The 12596-nt window shown below is 46.9% G+C and overlaps 1 protein-coding gene across 4 annotated transcripts in view; it reads left to right on the forward strand.

Annotated features, from left to right (window-relative positions):
- Window positions 1-12359, forward strand: part of ADGRB1 (adhesion G protein-coupled receptor B1) — a 912987-nt gene extending 900628 nt beyond the window's left edge. For all 4 annotated transcript variants that reach the window (XM_082259420.1, XM_082259422.1, XM_082259423.1 and 1 more), the window contains 3 exons: window positions 1147-1182; window positions 6364-6468; window positions 11939-12359. In XM_082259420.1, the coding sequence (XP_082115546.1) occupies window positions 1147-1182; window positions 6364-6468; window positions 11939-12136 (339 nt within the window). In that variant the 3' untranslated portion in view covers window positions 12137-12359. The remainder of the gene's footprint in view (window positions 1-1146; window positions 1183-6363; window positions 6469-11938) is intronic.
- The last annotated feature ends 237 nt before the right edge of the window (window positions 12360-12596 follow it).

The following is a 12596-nucleotide window of genomic DNA, read 5'->3' on the forward strand; positions in this document are numbered from 1 at the left end:
GTGGGCTGTATTTGCATGCAAACCACTCTAGGTAACGCCCACACGTGATGCTGAGCCTCCATGATTGACAGAACTGGAATCTCATGAAAGAATGAAAGAAAGGGGCGGGGCCAGGGGAGTCATGCTAGAAAGGAAAGGGGTGGGGCCAGAAACAGTCAGGCTAGGAAGGAAAGGGGCAAGGGCCAAAAACAGTCAGGCTAGGAAGGAAAGGGGTGGGGCAAGAAACAGTCAGGCTAGGAAGGAAAGGGGCGGGACCAGAAACAGGCTAGGAAGGAAAGGGGTGGGGCCCAAAACAGTCAGGCTGGGAAGGAAAGGGTGGGGCCAGAAACAGTCAGGCTAGGAAGGAAAGGGGTGGGGCAAGGAACAGCCAGGCTGGGGAGGAAAGGACTCCAGCCAGGAAATGGGGCGGGGCTCTATCTGACTTGCTGCAGCTTCTAATGCACATTGTGATAAGTTTACTGCATGCAGTGAAGTCAGAGGAAGTAATCTCAGTCCAGGAGAGGAGGAGGAGCCTTCCCCAAAAAACATACTTCCCCTCTATCATATTACTTTTGTAGCACAACCCCCCTCCCCTAGGTCCCCCCCCCTTTTAGCACAAATCCTTTCCCTCCCACTCCAAATCCCCCCTCCCAGAACAAATCCCCCTTCTCCAACCCCCCATCTTACCACAAATCCCTCCAAAAATGTCCTCTCCTAGCACAAATACCCCCCAATCATCCACACTAGCACATACCCCCCCCCCCTCAAAAAAAATACTTCCCCTTTACCATATTACTTTTGTAGCACAACCCCCCCTCCCCTAACTCCTCCCCTTAGAGCACAAATCCTCTCTCTCCCACTCCAAATCCCCCCACAGCACAAATGTCCCGTCTCCAATCCCCCATCCTAGCACAAATCCCTCCACAAATTTCCCCTCCTAGCACAAACACCCCCCAGTCACAGTTACAAAAAAAAAAAAGGAAAGAAAAAATACAAAAAATAGGCAACCCCCATATGCATTATAGCACCCAAAATCTTCCTGTAATATCCCAGTAATGATGTTTTTGTTATTCTTTGTAATTATTATTATTATTATTTGATCTGATAATTGTATTCTGTCCTCATTAGCGGTGATTTTATTTATTTTCCTTGTCTTTGCATTTACAGAGAAGAAAGTCGCGGTACGCAGAACTAGATTTTGAGGTGAGTTTGTTCTTTTTTAATTTTTTTTTTTTTAACAAAACCAATAAAGTATTTTCTGGTCTGTGTCTTAGGCTACATTCACACCTGAATTTTTTGCTCACAGCGTCAAAACTCTCAGATGTGAACAGGGGCCATTGAAATGAATAGGATTTGTCTTGTTGGGCGTTTTGAGAGCTGATCCTAGAGCAGAAAAACTCCCCAAAAATGCCCAAAAAAACGCCTACATGTGAACAGAGCCTTAAGTTCAACAATTACACAGCTTTATTTATGGCAGATATGCTGACAATGGGCACAAATACAAATTTGAAATATATACATTATACAACATGTTGCAACAAAATTGACATTTCTAAAAAAAATAAATAAATAAAAAATAAAATCCCATTTAAAATGACTCGCAGTTGCAATTGCTGGCACTCAGCTATTGAAAAAAAAATAAAGAAAAAAAAAATGGTCTGGTCTGCTATAGATTTGGAGGGGAAGACCACCCCCAAAAAATAAATAAATAAAAACAGCATGGGGTCCCCCAAAAATCAATACCAGGCCCTTATTTGAGCATACAGCCTGGCAGGTCAGAAAAGGGGGGGGGGGGAGGGGCGCTTGCCCCTTCTTAAACCATACCAGGCCACATGCCCTCAACATGGAGGGGTGGGTGCTTTGGGGCAGGGGAGGCTGCTTCCTGGCCCCACTCCTTAACAACCAGCTTACACTGTGCTCCTGACCAATCAGGGCACAGAATGCACAGTGCAGCGCTCAGTGCATTGCAGGATGTTCATTGGGGTAAACACCCTACAAATTGGGGTGTTTGGCAAACAGCCCAGCAGGCAAATGTTGGGCCCTAACTCATGCTCGGGCCGAACCATTCGCCCATCCCTAGTCCTAGGGGCAAACCAGGGGCCCATGGTGCAGCAACTTGGCCCCTCTCTCTCTTCCCGTCCTCCTCCTGACCCCCATTCCAGGCTGAAGCCCTGCTCCAGGTACTCTCTACTCACCGGCTGAATCCCATTTTCCCATTCTGCTCCCATTCTCTCATACTGCTCCCATTTTCCCATAGTGCCCCCTTTCTCCTATACTGCTCCCGTTCTCTTATACTGCTCCCATTCTCTCATACTGCTCCCATTCTCTCATACTGCTCCCATTTTCCCATAGTGCCCCCTTTCTCCTATACTGCTCCCGTTCTCTCACACTGCTCCCGTTCTCTCACACTGCTCCCATTCTCCCATACTGCTCCCGTTCTCTCACACTGCTCCCGTTCTCTCACACTGCTCCCATTCTCCCATTCTGCTCCCAGTCTCCCATTCTGCTCCAATCCTCCCATTCTGCTCCCGTTCTCTCATACTGCTCCCATTCTCCCATACTGCTCCCGTTCTCTCATACTGCTCCCATTCTCCCATTCTCCCATACTGCTCATATTCTCCCATTTTGCTCCCATTCTGCTCCCATTATCCTATTCTGCTCCCATTATCCCATTCTGCTCCCATTTTCCCATTCTGCTCCCATTTTCCCATTCTGCTCCCATTTTCCCATTCTGCTTCCATTCTCCCATACTGCTCCAATTCTCCAATTCTGCTCCCATTCTGCTCCCATTTTCCCATTCTGCTCCCATTTTCCCATTCTGCTCCCATTCTCCCATACTGCTCCCATTCTATCACACTGCTCCCATTCTCCCATACTGCTCCCATTCACCTATGCTGCCCCATTCTCCCATACTGCTCCCATTCTCCCATACTGCTCCCATTCTCCCATACTGCTCCCATTCTCCCATACTGCTCCGATTCTCCCATTCTGCTCCCATTCTCCCATACTGCTCCCATTCTCTCATACTGCTCCCATTCTCTCATACTGCTCCCATTCTCCCATTCTCTCATACTGCTCATATTCTCCCATTTTGCTCCCATTTTCCCATTCTGCTCCCATTCTCTCATACTGCTCCCATTCTCCCATAGTGCCCCTTGTGTCCAATACTGCTACCATTCTCTCATACTGCTTCCATTCTCCCATACTGCCCCCTTTCTCCAATACTGCTCCCATTCTCTCATACTGCTCCCATTCTCTCATACTGCTTCCATTCTCCCATTTTTCTCCCATTCTGCTCCCATTTTTCCATTCTGCTCCCATTCTCTCATACTGCTTCCATTCTCTCATACTGCTCCCATTTTCCCATTTTGCTTCCATTCTCCCATACTGCTCCCATTCTGCTCCCATTCTCTCATTCTGCTCCCATTCTCTCATACTGCTCCCATTCTCTCATACTGCTCCCATTCTCCTATACTGCTCCCGTTCTCCCATACTGCTGTCATTCTCCCATACTGCTCCCATTCTCCCATACTGCTCCCATTCTCTCATTCTGCTCCCATTCTCTCATACTGCTCCCATTTTCCCATTTTGCTTCCATTCTCCCATACTGCTCCCATTCTCCAATTCTGCTCCAATTTTCCCATTCTGCTCCCATTCTCCCATACTGCTCCCATTCTCTCATACTGCTCCCATTCTCCCATTCTGCTCCCATTTTGCTCCCATTCTCCCATTCTGCTCCTATTTTCCCATACTGCTCCCATTTTCCCATTCTGCTCCCATTCTTCCATACTGCTCCCATTCTTCCATACTGCTCCCATTCTCCCATACTGCTCCCATTCTCCCATACTGCTCCGATTCTCCCATTCTGCTCCCATTCTCCCATACTGCTCCCATTCTCTCATACTGCTCCCATTCTCTCATACTGCTCCCATTCTCCCATTCTCTCATACTGCTCATATTCTCCCATTTTGCTCCCATTTTCCCATTCTGCTCCCATTCTCTCATACTGCTCCCATTCTCCCATAGTGCCCCTTGTGTCCAATACTGCTACCATTCTCTTATACTGCTTCCATTCTCCCATACTGCCCCCTTTCTCCAATACTGCTCCCATTCTCTCATACTGCTCCCATTCTCTCATACTGCTTCCATTCTCCCATTTTTCTCCCATTCTGCTCCCATTTTTCCATTCTGCTCCCATTCTCTCATAATGCTCCCATTCTCTCATACTGCTCCCATTTTCCCATTTTGCTTCCATTCTCCCATACTGCTCCCATTCTGCTCCCATTTTCCCATTCTGCTCCCATTCTCTCATTCTGCTCCCATTCTCTCATACTGCTCCCATTCTCTCATACTGCTCCCATTCTCCTATACTGCTCCCGTTCTCCCATACTGCTGTCATTCTCCCATACTGCTCCCATTCTCCCATACTGCTCCCATTCTCTCATTCTGCTCCCATTCTCTCATACTGCTCCCATTTTCCCATTTTGCTTCCATTCTCCCATACTGCTCCCATTCTCCAATTCTGCTCCAATTTTCCCATTCTGCTCCCATTCTCCCATACTGCTCCCATTCTCTCATACTGCTCCCATTCTCCCATTCTGCTCCCATTTTGCTCCCATTCTCCCATTCTGCTCCTATTTTCCCATACTGCTCCCATTTTCCCATTCTGCTCCCATTCTTCCATACTGCTCCCATTCTTCCATACTGCTCCCATTCTCCCATTCTGCTCCCATTCTCTCATACTGCTCCCATTTTCCCATACTTCTCCCATTCTGCTCCCATTCTCCCATTCTGCTACCATTTTCCCATTCTGCTCCCATTCTCTTATACTGCTCCCATTCTTTCATACTGCTCCCATTCTGCTCCCATTCTCCCATTCTGCTCCCATTGTCCCATACTGCTCCCTTTCTCCCATACTGCTCCCATTCTCTCCTACTGCTCCCATTTTCCCATTCTGCTCCCATTCTCCCATACTGCTCCCATTTTCCCATTCTGCTCCCATTCTCCCATACTGCTCCCATTTTCCCATTCTGCTCCCATTTTCTCATACTGCTCCCATTCTCTCACACTGCTCACATTCTCTCATACTGCTTCCATTTTCCCATTCTGCTCCCATTTTCCCATTCTGCTCCCATTCTACCATACTGCTCCCATTCTCTCATACTGCCCCCTTTCTTCAATACTGCTCATGTTCTCCCATTTTGCTCCCATTCTACTCCCATTCTTCCATTCTGCTCCCATTTTCCCATTCTTCTCCCATTCTCTCATACTGCTCCCATTCTCCTATACTGCTCCCATTCTCCGATAGTGCCCCCTTTCTCCAATTCTCCTCCAATTCTCTCATACTGCTCCCATTCTCCCATACTGCCCCATTCTCCCATACTGCTCCCGTTCTCCTATACTGGCCCATTCTCCCATACTGCCCCATTCTCCCATACTGCTCCCATTCTCCCATACTGCTCCCATTCTCTCATACTGCCGCCATTCTCTCATACTGCCCCCATTCTCTCATACTGCTCCCATTCTCCCATACTGCTCCCGTTCTCCCATACTGCTCCCGTTCTCCCATACTGCTCCCGTTCTCCCATACTGCTCCCGTTCTCCCATACTGCTCCCATTCTCCCATACTGCTCCCATTCTCCCATACTGCTCCCATTCTCTCATACTGCTCCCATTCTCCCATACTGCTCCCATTCTCCCATACTGCTCCCGTTCTCTCATACTGCTCCCATTCTCTCATACTGCTCCCATTCTCCCATACTGCTCCCGTTCTCCCATTCTGCTCCCATTCTCCCATTCTTCTCCCATTCTCCTATACTGCTCCCATTCTCTCATACTGCTCCCATTCTCTCATACTGCTCCCATTCTCCTATACTGCTCCCATTCTCCTATACTGCTCCCATTCTCTCATACTGCTCCCATTCTCTCATACTGCCCCCATTCTCTCATACTGCTCCCATTCTCCCATACTGCTCCCATTCTCCCATTCTTCTCCACTTTCTTTCCTGAATGAACACAGGAGCAATCGGTACCACTCACTCACTGTGTTCATTCAGGAAATGGCCAGTACTGGTTTACAAACCCAACGGTTTACACAACCGGTTTACCAAATGCCAACACCCCCCTCCTTTTCCCCTCATAGGGCAGTTAAAACAATGTAAAGAATAATAAAGTTTAAAAAAATCCCCCTTAATTGCTCATTCACATTCCGGCTGCATGAATGAGTGGTTTGTTCATGCAGCTGGAGCCGTGTTCGGGGTACCCACACACCCACCCTGCCTGAAGGGAGGGGGCCCTGTAAAGTGAGGCCCCAGGATTTCCAACAGCATGTGCTTTTATTTAACAGTAAAAAAAAAAACCTAAAAATCCTTTTTTTTTCCACAGAAAATTATGCACACCAGGAAACGTCACCAGGACATGTTCCAGGACCTAAATCGGAAACTGCAGCATGCGGAGATGGATAAGGAGTCTCCAACAGCGGAGAGCAAGGTGGGCAACCAATGAGAAGAGCCCTGATTACTTTCCTTACCCCCCCCCCCTCTCTTCCACCCACAACCTGTATATAAACCTTCCCTAACTGGGGTCCAGATAGGACACTCTCTGCATGGAGTCTGCCTGCATGGTGCCTGGTATGGTTCAGGATGGGGGGGCTAACCATTATGGGGGTTCAGAATGGGGGGCACTATGGAGGTTCAGGATGGGGGGACCACTATGGGGGTTCAAGATGGGGGTTCAGGATGGGGGGACCACTATGGGGGTTCAAGATAGGGGGGACCACTATGGGGGTTCAGGATGTGGGGGACCACTATGGGAGTTCAGGATGGGGGACACTATGGGGGTTCAGGATGTGTCGGACCACTATGGGAGTTCAAGATGGGGGGGCACTATGGGGGTTCAGGATGGGGGGACCACTATGGGGGTTCAAGATAGGGGGGACCACTATGGGGGTTCAAGATAGGGGGGACCACTATGGGGGTTCAGGATGGGGGGGGCTAACCACTATGGGGGTTCAGGATCGGCAGGGGGTGCACGCTTGTCCCCCCTTTACCGGCCGCATAATTGGATTAAAGGTCTGGTACAGATTTCCTGGGGGACCGCCCTTAAAATCTAGACCAGATAAATTTTTTTTTTTTTTTTTATTCTACACAATTTTATTTTATTTTTTTTCATTCTTGCTGTGGCATGTGCTATTGATGTGATATTTACAGGGGGGGGGGGGGGGGGAATACTATTTAACCCTTTCACTGCCAGAGACATTTTTGTTCCCACACGTTTACCACTTTTGGACCATCCCCTTAATGACCAGGCCATTTTTTGTGATTCGGCACTGCGTTACTTTAACTGACAATTGCGCGGTCGTACGACGCTGTGCCCAAAGAAAATTGACGTCCTTTTCCCACACATAGAGATTTCTTTTGGTGGTATTTGATCACCTGTGCGATTTTTTTTTTTTTTTTGCGCTATAAACAAAAAAAGAGCAACAATTCTGAAAAAAAAGAACAATATTTGTCACTTTTTGCTAGATAACATTCCCAATAATAAAAAAAAAAAAATCTAATTTTTTCATCCTTTTAGGTCAATTTGTATTCTGCTACATATTTTTGGTAAAAAAAAAATCCCAATAAGTGCATATTTACTGGTTTGCGCAAAAGTTATCGCGTCTACAAACTAGGGGAGAGATTTATGTCATTTTTTTTTTACTAGTAATGGCGGCGACCTGCGATTTTTAGCGGGACTGCGACATTGCGGCGGACAGATCGGACCCTTAACTGACATTTTCGACACTTTTGGGGGGACCAGTGACATTACTACAGTAATCAGTGCTAAAAATATGCACTGTCACTGTAATAATGACACTGGCAGGGAAGGGGTTAACACCAGTGGCAATCAAAAGGGTTAAGTGTGTCCCTAGGGGGTGCTTTCTAACTGTGTGGGGGGTGGGCTTATGGAATGAACACAGAGATCTGTGTTCCTAAATAAGAGGATCCCTGTGTTTATCACTGACAAAAAAGCGGTCTGGTGTGTGTACAATGGCAGACCGTCGTTCTGTCTCCACGGGGAGCTATCGCGTCTTGACGGACCCGCTGATTGGCTCCCCCTGTGGCCAATCAGCACGTGCACCCCCACTAGCAATCTCGCAAAGGGATTTACATGTACGTCATTTCACGGGACAGAGCCGACCTTCCGCCATATAACTACGGCGGCTGGTCGGCAAGAGGTTAAAAAAAAAAAAAAAAAGCCGGCAGTGAAATGTCATTTGCTGGCAATTTCAAATACTTTTATCCTTTGTAAATGTCAGCGCAGCATTTGCTGTACATCATATGGACGCACCCGGTGTCGGGACAAGGTCATCTAGAGCCCAGGGGGGACATACTTAACTGCACCCCTCAAGATGTATGCGCATTATGTGTCAGAAAAACCCTCCCCCCCCAAAAAAAATAAAAAAATAAATAATAAAATTTCGAACTAATCTGCATGCTTACCCTCTAAGATCCCCCCTCCTCCTAGTAAAAATCTGCTCCTCTGCTGAAATCCCCCCTCCCAGCACAAATCTTTGCACCCTCATCCTCCCTCCCAGCCCAAATCCTCTTTCCCCAAATCCTCTTTCTCCAAACACACCCCCCCCAAAAAATCCCTCTTTCTAGCACAAATCCACCCCCCCCCCCAAAAAAAAAATAATCTACTAGCACAAATTCCCTCCCCCCTCTACCATATCAGATCTTCTAGCACAACCCCCTCCCCCCCAAAAAAAGAATTTGCTTCTTCACCCCCCCCCTTCCCAGCACAAATCTTTGCACCCCAATCCTCCCTCCCAGCCCAAATCCTCTTTCCCCAAACACCCCCCCCAAAAAAAATCCCTCTTTCTAGCACAAATCCACCCCCCCCCCCCCAAAAAAAATAATCTACTAGCAAAAATTCCCTCCCCCCTCTACCATATCAGATCTTCTAGCACTACCCCCCCCCCCAAAAAAAGAATTTGCGTCTTCTCCCCCCCCCCCTTCCCAGCACACATCTTTGCACCCCAATCCTCCCTCCCAGCCCAAATCCTCTTTCCCCAAACACCCCCCCCCAAAAGAATCCCTCCTTCTAGCACAAATCCACCCTCCCCCCCAAAAAAAAATAATCTACTAGCACAAATTCCCACCCCCTCTACCATATCAGATCTTCTAGCACAACCCCCCCCAAAAAAAGAATTTGCTTCTTCTTCCCCCCCCCTTCCCAGCACAGATCTTTGCACCCCAATCCTCCCTCCCAGCCCAAATCCTCTTTCCCCTAACACCCCCCCCCAAAAAAAAAATTCCCTCCTTCTAGCACAAATCCACCCCCCCCCCCCAAAAAAAAATCATCTCCTAGCACAAATTCCCACCCCCTCTACCATATCAGATCTTCTAGCACAGCCCCCCCACCCAAAAAAAATCTGCTCCTTCCTCCTCCCAACACAAATCTTTGCACCCCCATCCTCCCTCCCAGCCCAAATCCTTTTTTCCAAAATCCCTTTTCCCCAACCCCCCCCCAAAAAAAAATCCCTCCTTCTTACACAGATCCACCCACCCTCCCCAAAAAAAATCCACCCCTAGCAAAAATTCCCTCTACCATATCAGATCTTCTAGTACAACCCCCCCCCCCTCCCAAAAAAGAAATCCGCTACTTCCCCCATCCCAACACAAATCTCCCCATATCACCAGTCCTAGCAACACCCCCCCCCCCTCCCTCCAGTTTCCCCTGCTAGAACGATTCTTGCACCTCAAATTCCCCCTCCCAACACAAATACCCCCCACCCCAATCTCCTTGTGGGACCCTCCCTACCTCACATGATACACCAGTGCCCTGGGCAGTCGCCTTTCATGTCCACCACTAGTCCTGGCCCTGGACACACCCCTTCACACACTGGATTAATGCACCCCCCCCCCCAGGCATGGTATTTGATAAATGTTCCTCAGAGCAGTGCTCCCTCCCCATGCTATTTTTTTTAACACCCCCTTGCACCCCCCCCCCCCCCCCATGTTGTCGCTGAAAAACAGCCCTGGTAAAATCAGAGAATTTTAACCTAAAAAAAAAAAAAGGGGGGCACCCAAATCTTTTGGAAATGACACAATGTGTGCTTTTGGGAAATGCTTTTGGTTTAGTGACCCCCCCCCCCCCCCCCAAGAGAACATAAATAACTTCTTTCAACAAGACTCCCTTTCTGTTTATAGGAGGGGGTTTGGGACTTTAATGGAGACACCTGCTCCATATAGATCGAGCTACTCCACCCCAATATATTGGATAAACAAGAGAGAGGTTGGGACTTTAGATGAGGCAATGGCTTGCAGCTGATAAAATGGTGTAATCAATAACAATTTATTGATAATTGGATGATAACAAGAGTGAACGTGACATCTTAGAAAGAATATTGTAAGTTGTTGATATGAGCTGATATATATTCATTGACAACAGATAAATAACAATACATAATTACAAACAATAGCACCATTTCATACATTAAATCAAGGTAAAACATGTAATAGTAGTATGGCGTCACCAGTAAAAGCTCAACGCGTTTCGTGTGCACTTCCTCAGGAGCAGATGCAGGACACGGGTCTGCAAAAAAATTGTATGTATGAGTGTCTAAAGAATCTCACAATTACCCCAGAAATAGGGGAGAAAAGGAGGAAGGGGGAGAAAGAAAAAAATATATCCCATGATAACTTACAAATCAGCTTAAGGTTCAAAATGGTGTTGAAGATGGAGGGTAGCTGAAAAGTGCGTCCAACAGCTACCCTCCATCATTGTCATGGCTCTGTGCAGGACACTTGAGTTCCTCCACACCAAACTGGTCACACCATGTCTTAATAGAGATGTTAGTTGAGAAGACCTGGCTCATTCCCATTTACCCCAAAGGTGATCAGTAAGGTTGAGGTCAGGTTTCTGAAGGCCATTCTAGTTCCTCCACACCAAACTGGTCACACCATGTCTTAATGGAGATGTTAGTTGAGAAGACCTGGTTCATTCCAATTCATCCCAAAGGTGATCAGTAAGGTTGAGGTCAGGTTTCTGAAGGCCACTCAAGTTCCTCCACACCAAGCTGGTCAAACCATGTCTTTATGGAGATGTTAGCTGAGAAGACCTGGTTCATTCCAATTCATCCCAAAGGTGTTCAGTAAGGTTGATGTCAGGTTTCTGAAGGCCACTCAAGTTCCTCCACACCAAGCTGGTCAAACCATGTCTTAATGGAGATGTTAGCTGAGAAGACCTGGTTCATTCCAATTCATCCCAAAGGTGTTCAGTAAGGTTGATGTCAGGTTTCTTAAGGCCACTCAAGTTCCTCCACACCGAACTGGTCACACCATGTCTTAATAGAGATGTTAATTGAGAAGACCTGGCTCATTCCCATTTACCCCAAAGGTGTTTAGTAAGGTTGAGGTCAGCTTTCTGAAGGCCACTCAAGTTCCTCCACACCAAACTGGTCAAACTATATCTTTATGGAGATGTTAGCTGAGAAGACCTGGCTCATTCCAATTCATCCCAAAGGTGCTCAGTAAGATTGAAGTCAGGTTTCTAAAGGCCATTAAAGCTCCTCCACACCAAACTGGTCAAACCATGTCTTAATGGAGATGTTAGTTGAGAAGACCTGGCTCATTCCCATTCATCCCAAAGATGTTCAGTAGGGTTGAGGTCAGGGCTCTGGTCACACCATGTCTATATCGAGCTGGCTTTGTACACAGGGGTCATGTTAGAACATTAAAGGGCCTTCCATAAAGGTTGGAAGAGCACAATTGTCTACAATGTCTTTGCATGTTGTAGCATTGACAGAACCCTTCACTGGAAAAATCTGTACTTAATAACTTGTCCATCATTTTTGGCCTTGTATGTGTAATAGTATAGTGTCCATGAACGTATGGCCATATTATCTATCTATCTATCTGTCTGTCTATCTATCTATCTCTAATTCGAACTTTTTTTTATCATCCTTCAACAGATAGAGAAACAGCAGACACCCAGCAAAAGGTCTTGGGAAGGAATGAGGAAGATTCAGTCTCCACCATCTTGGGTTAAAAAGGACATGGATCCAGTGTCACCTTCTCCCTTAGAACTAAAGACTGTGGAGTGGGAAAAAACGGGGGCGACGATACCTCTGGTGGGGCAAGACATAATTGATCTTCAGACCGAGGTCTGAAGCTTAAGAAAAAGACTTCTTTTTATTTTTAAAGAATATGGTTCCATATAAAACGGAGAGATGTTTGGTTTCTTTTGAAACCTTGTTAAAGTACTTTTTTGCATTGTTCTCAGAAGGGATATTCCGTTTAGGCTCTTAGAGGTAGACACAACGTGCTCTCTCTCCCGGGTGTGTGGCAGAACGAAAAAAAACAAAACAAAAAAACAACGACGTATTGGCTGAGCGGCCAGATGATGAAGTGGACAGAGATCAACTTCGAAAAAGAGTCATCGGCCTTCAAGCGGAGGTGACACTGAGGAATCCACGAAGGTTGGCTGGCAATTATTCAACAAAGAAAAAATCTTCTTCGACAAAAAGACACTCAATAGCTTCCGATAGCAAATAAGAAGTATATAGTACTTTGGTGTATTATATAAAAGCTCTCGGGGCCAGCTGTTATGGAATCAGACCTAAATCTTCA

This window comes from Pelophylax lessonae, assembly GCF_965119305.1.
Source record: "Pelophylax lessonae genome assembly, chromosome: 5".
Taxonomy (NCBI): domain Eukaryota; kingdom Metazoa; phylum Chordata; class Amphibia; order Anura; family Ranidae; genus Pelophylax; species Pelophylax lessonae.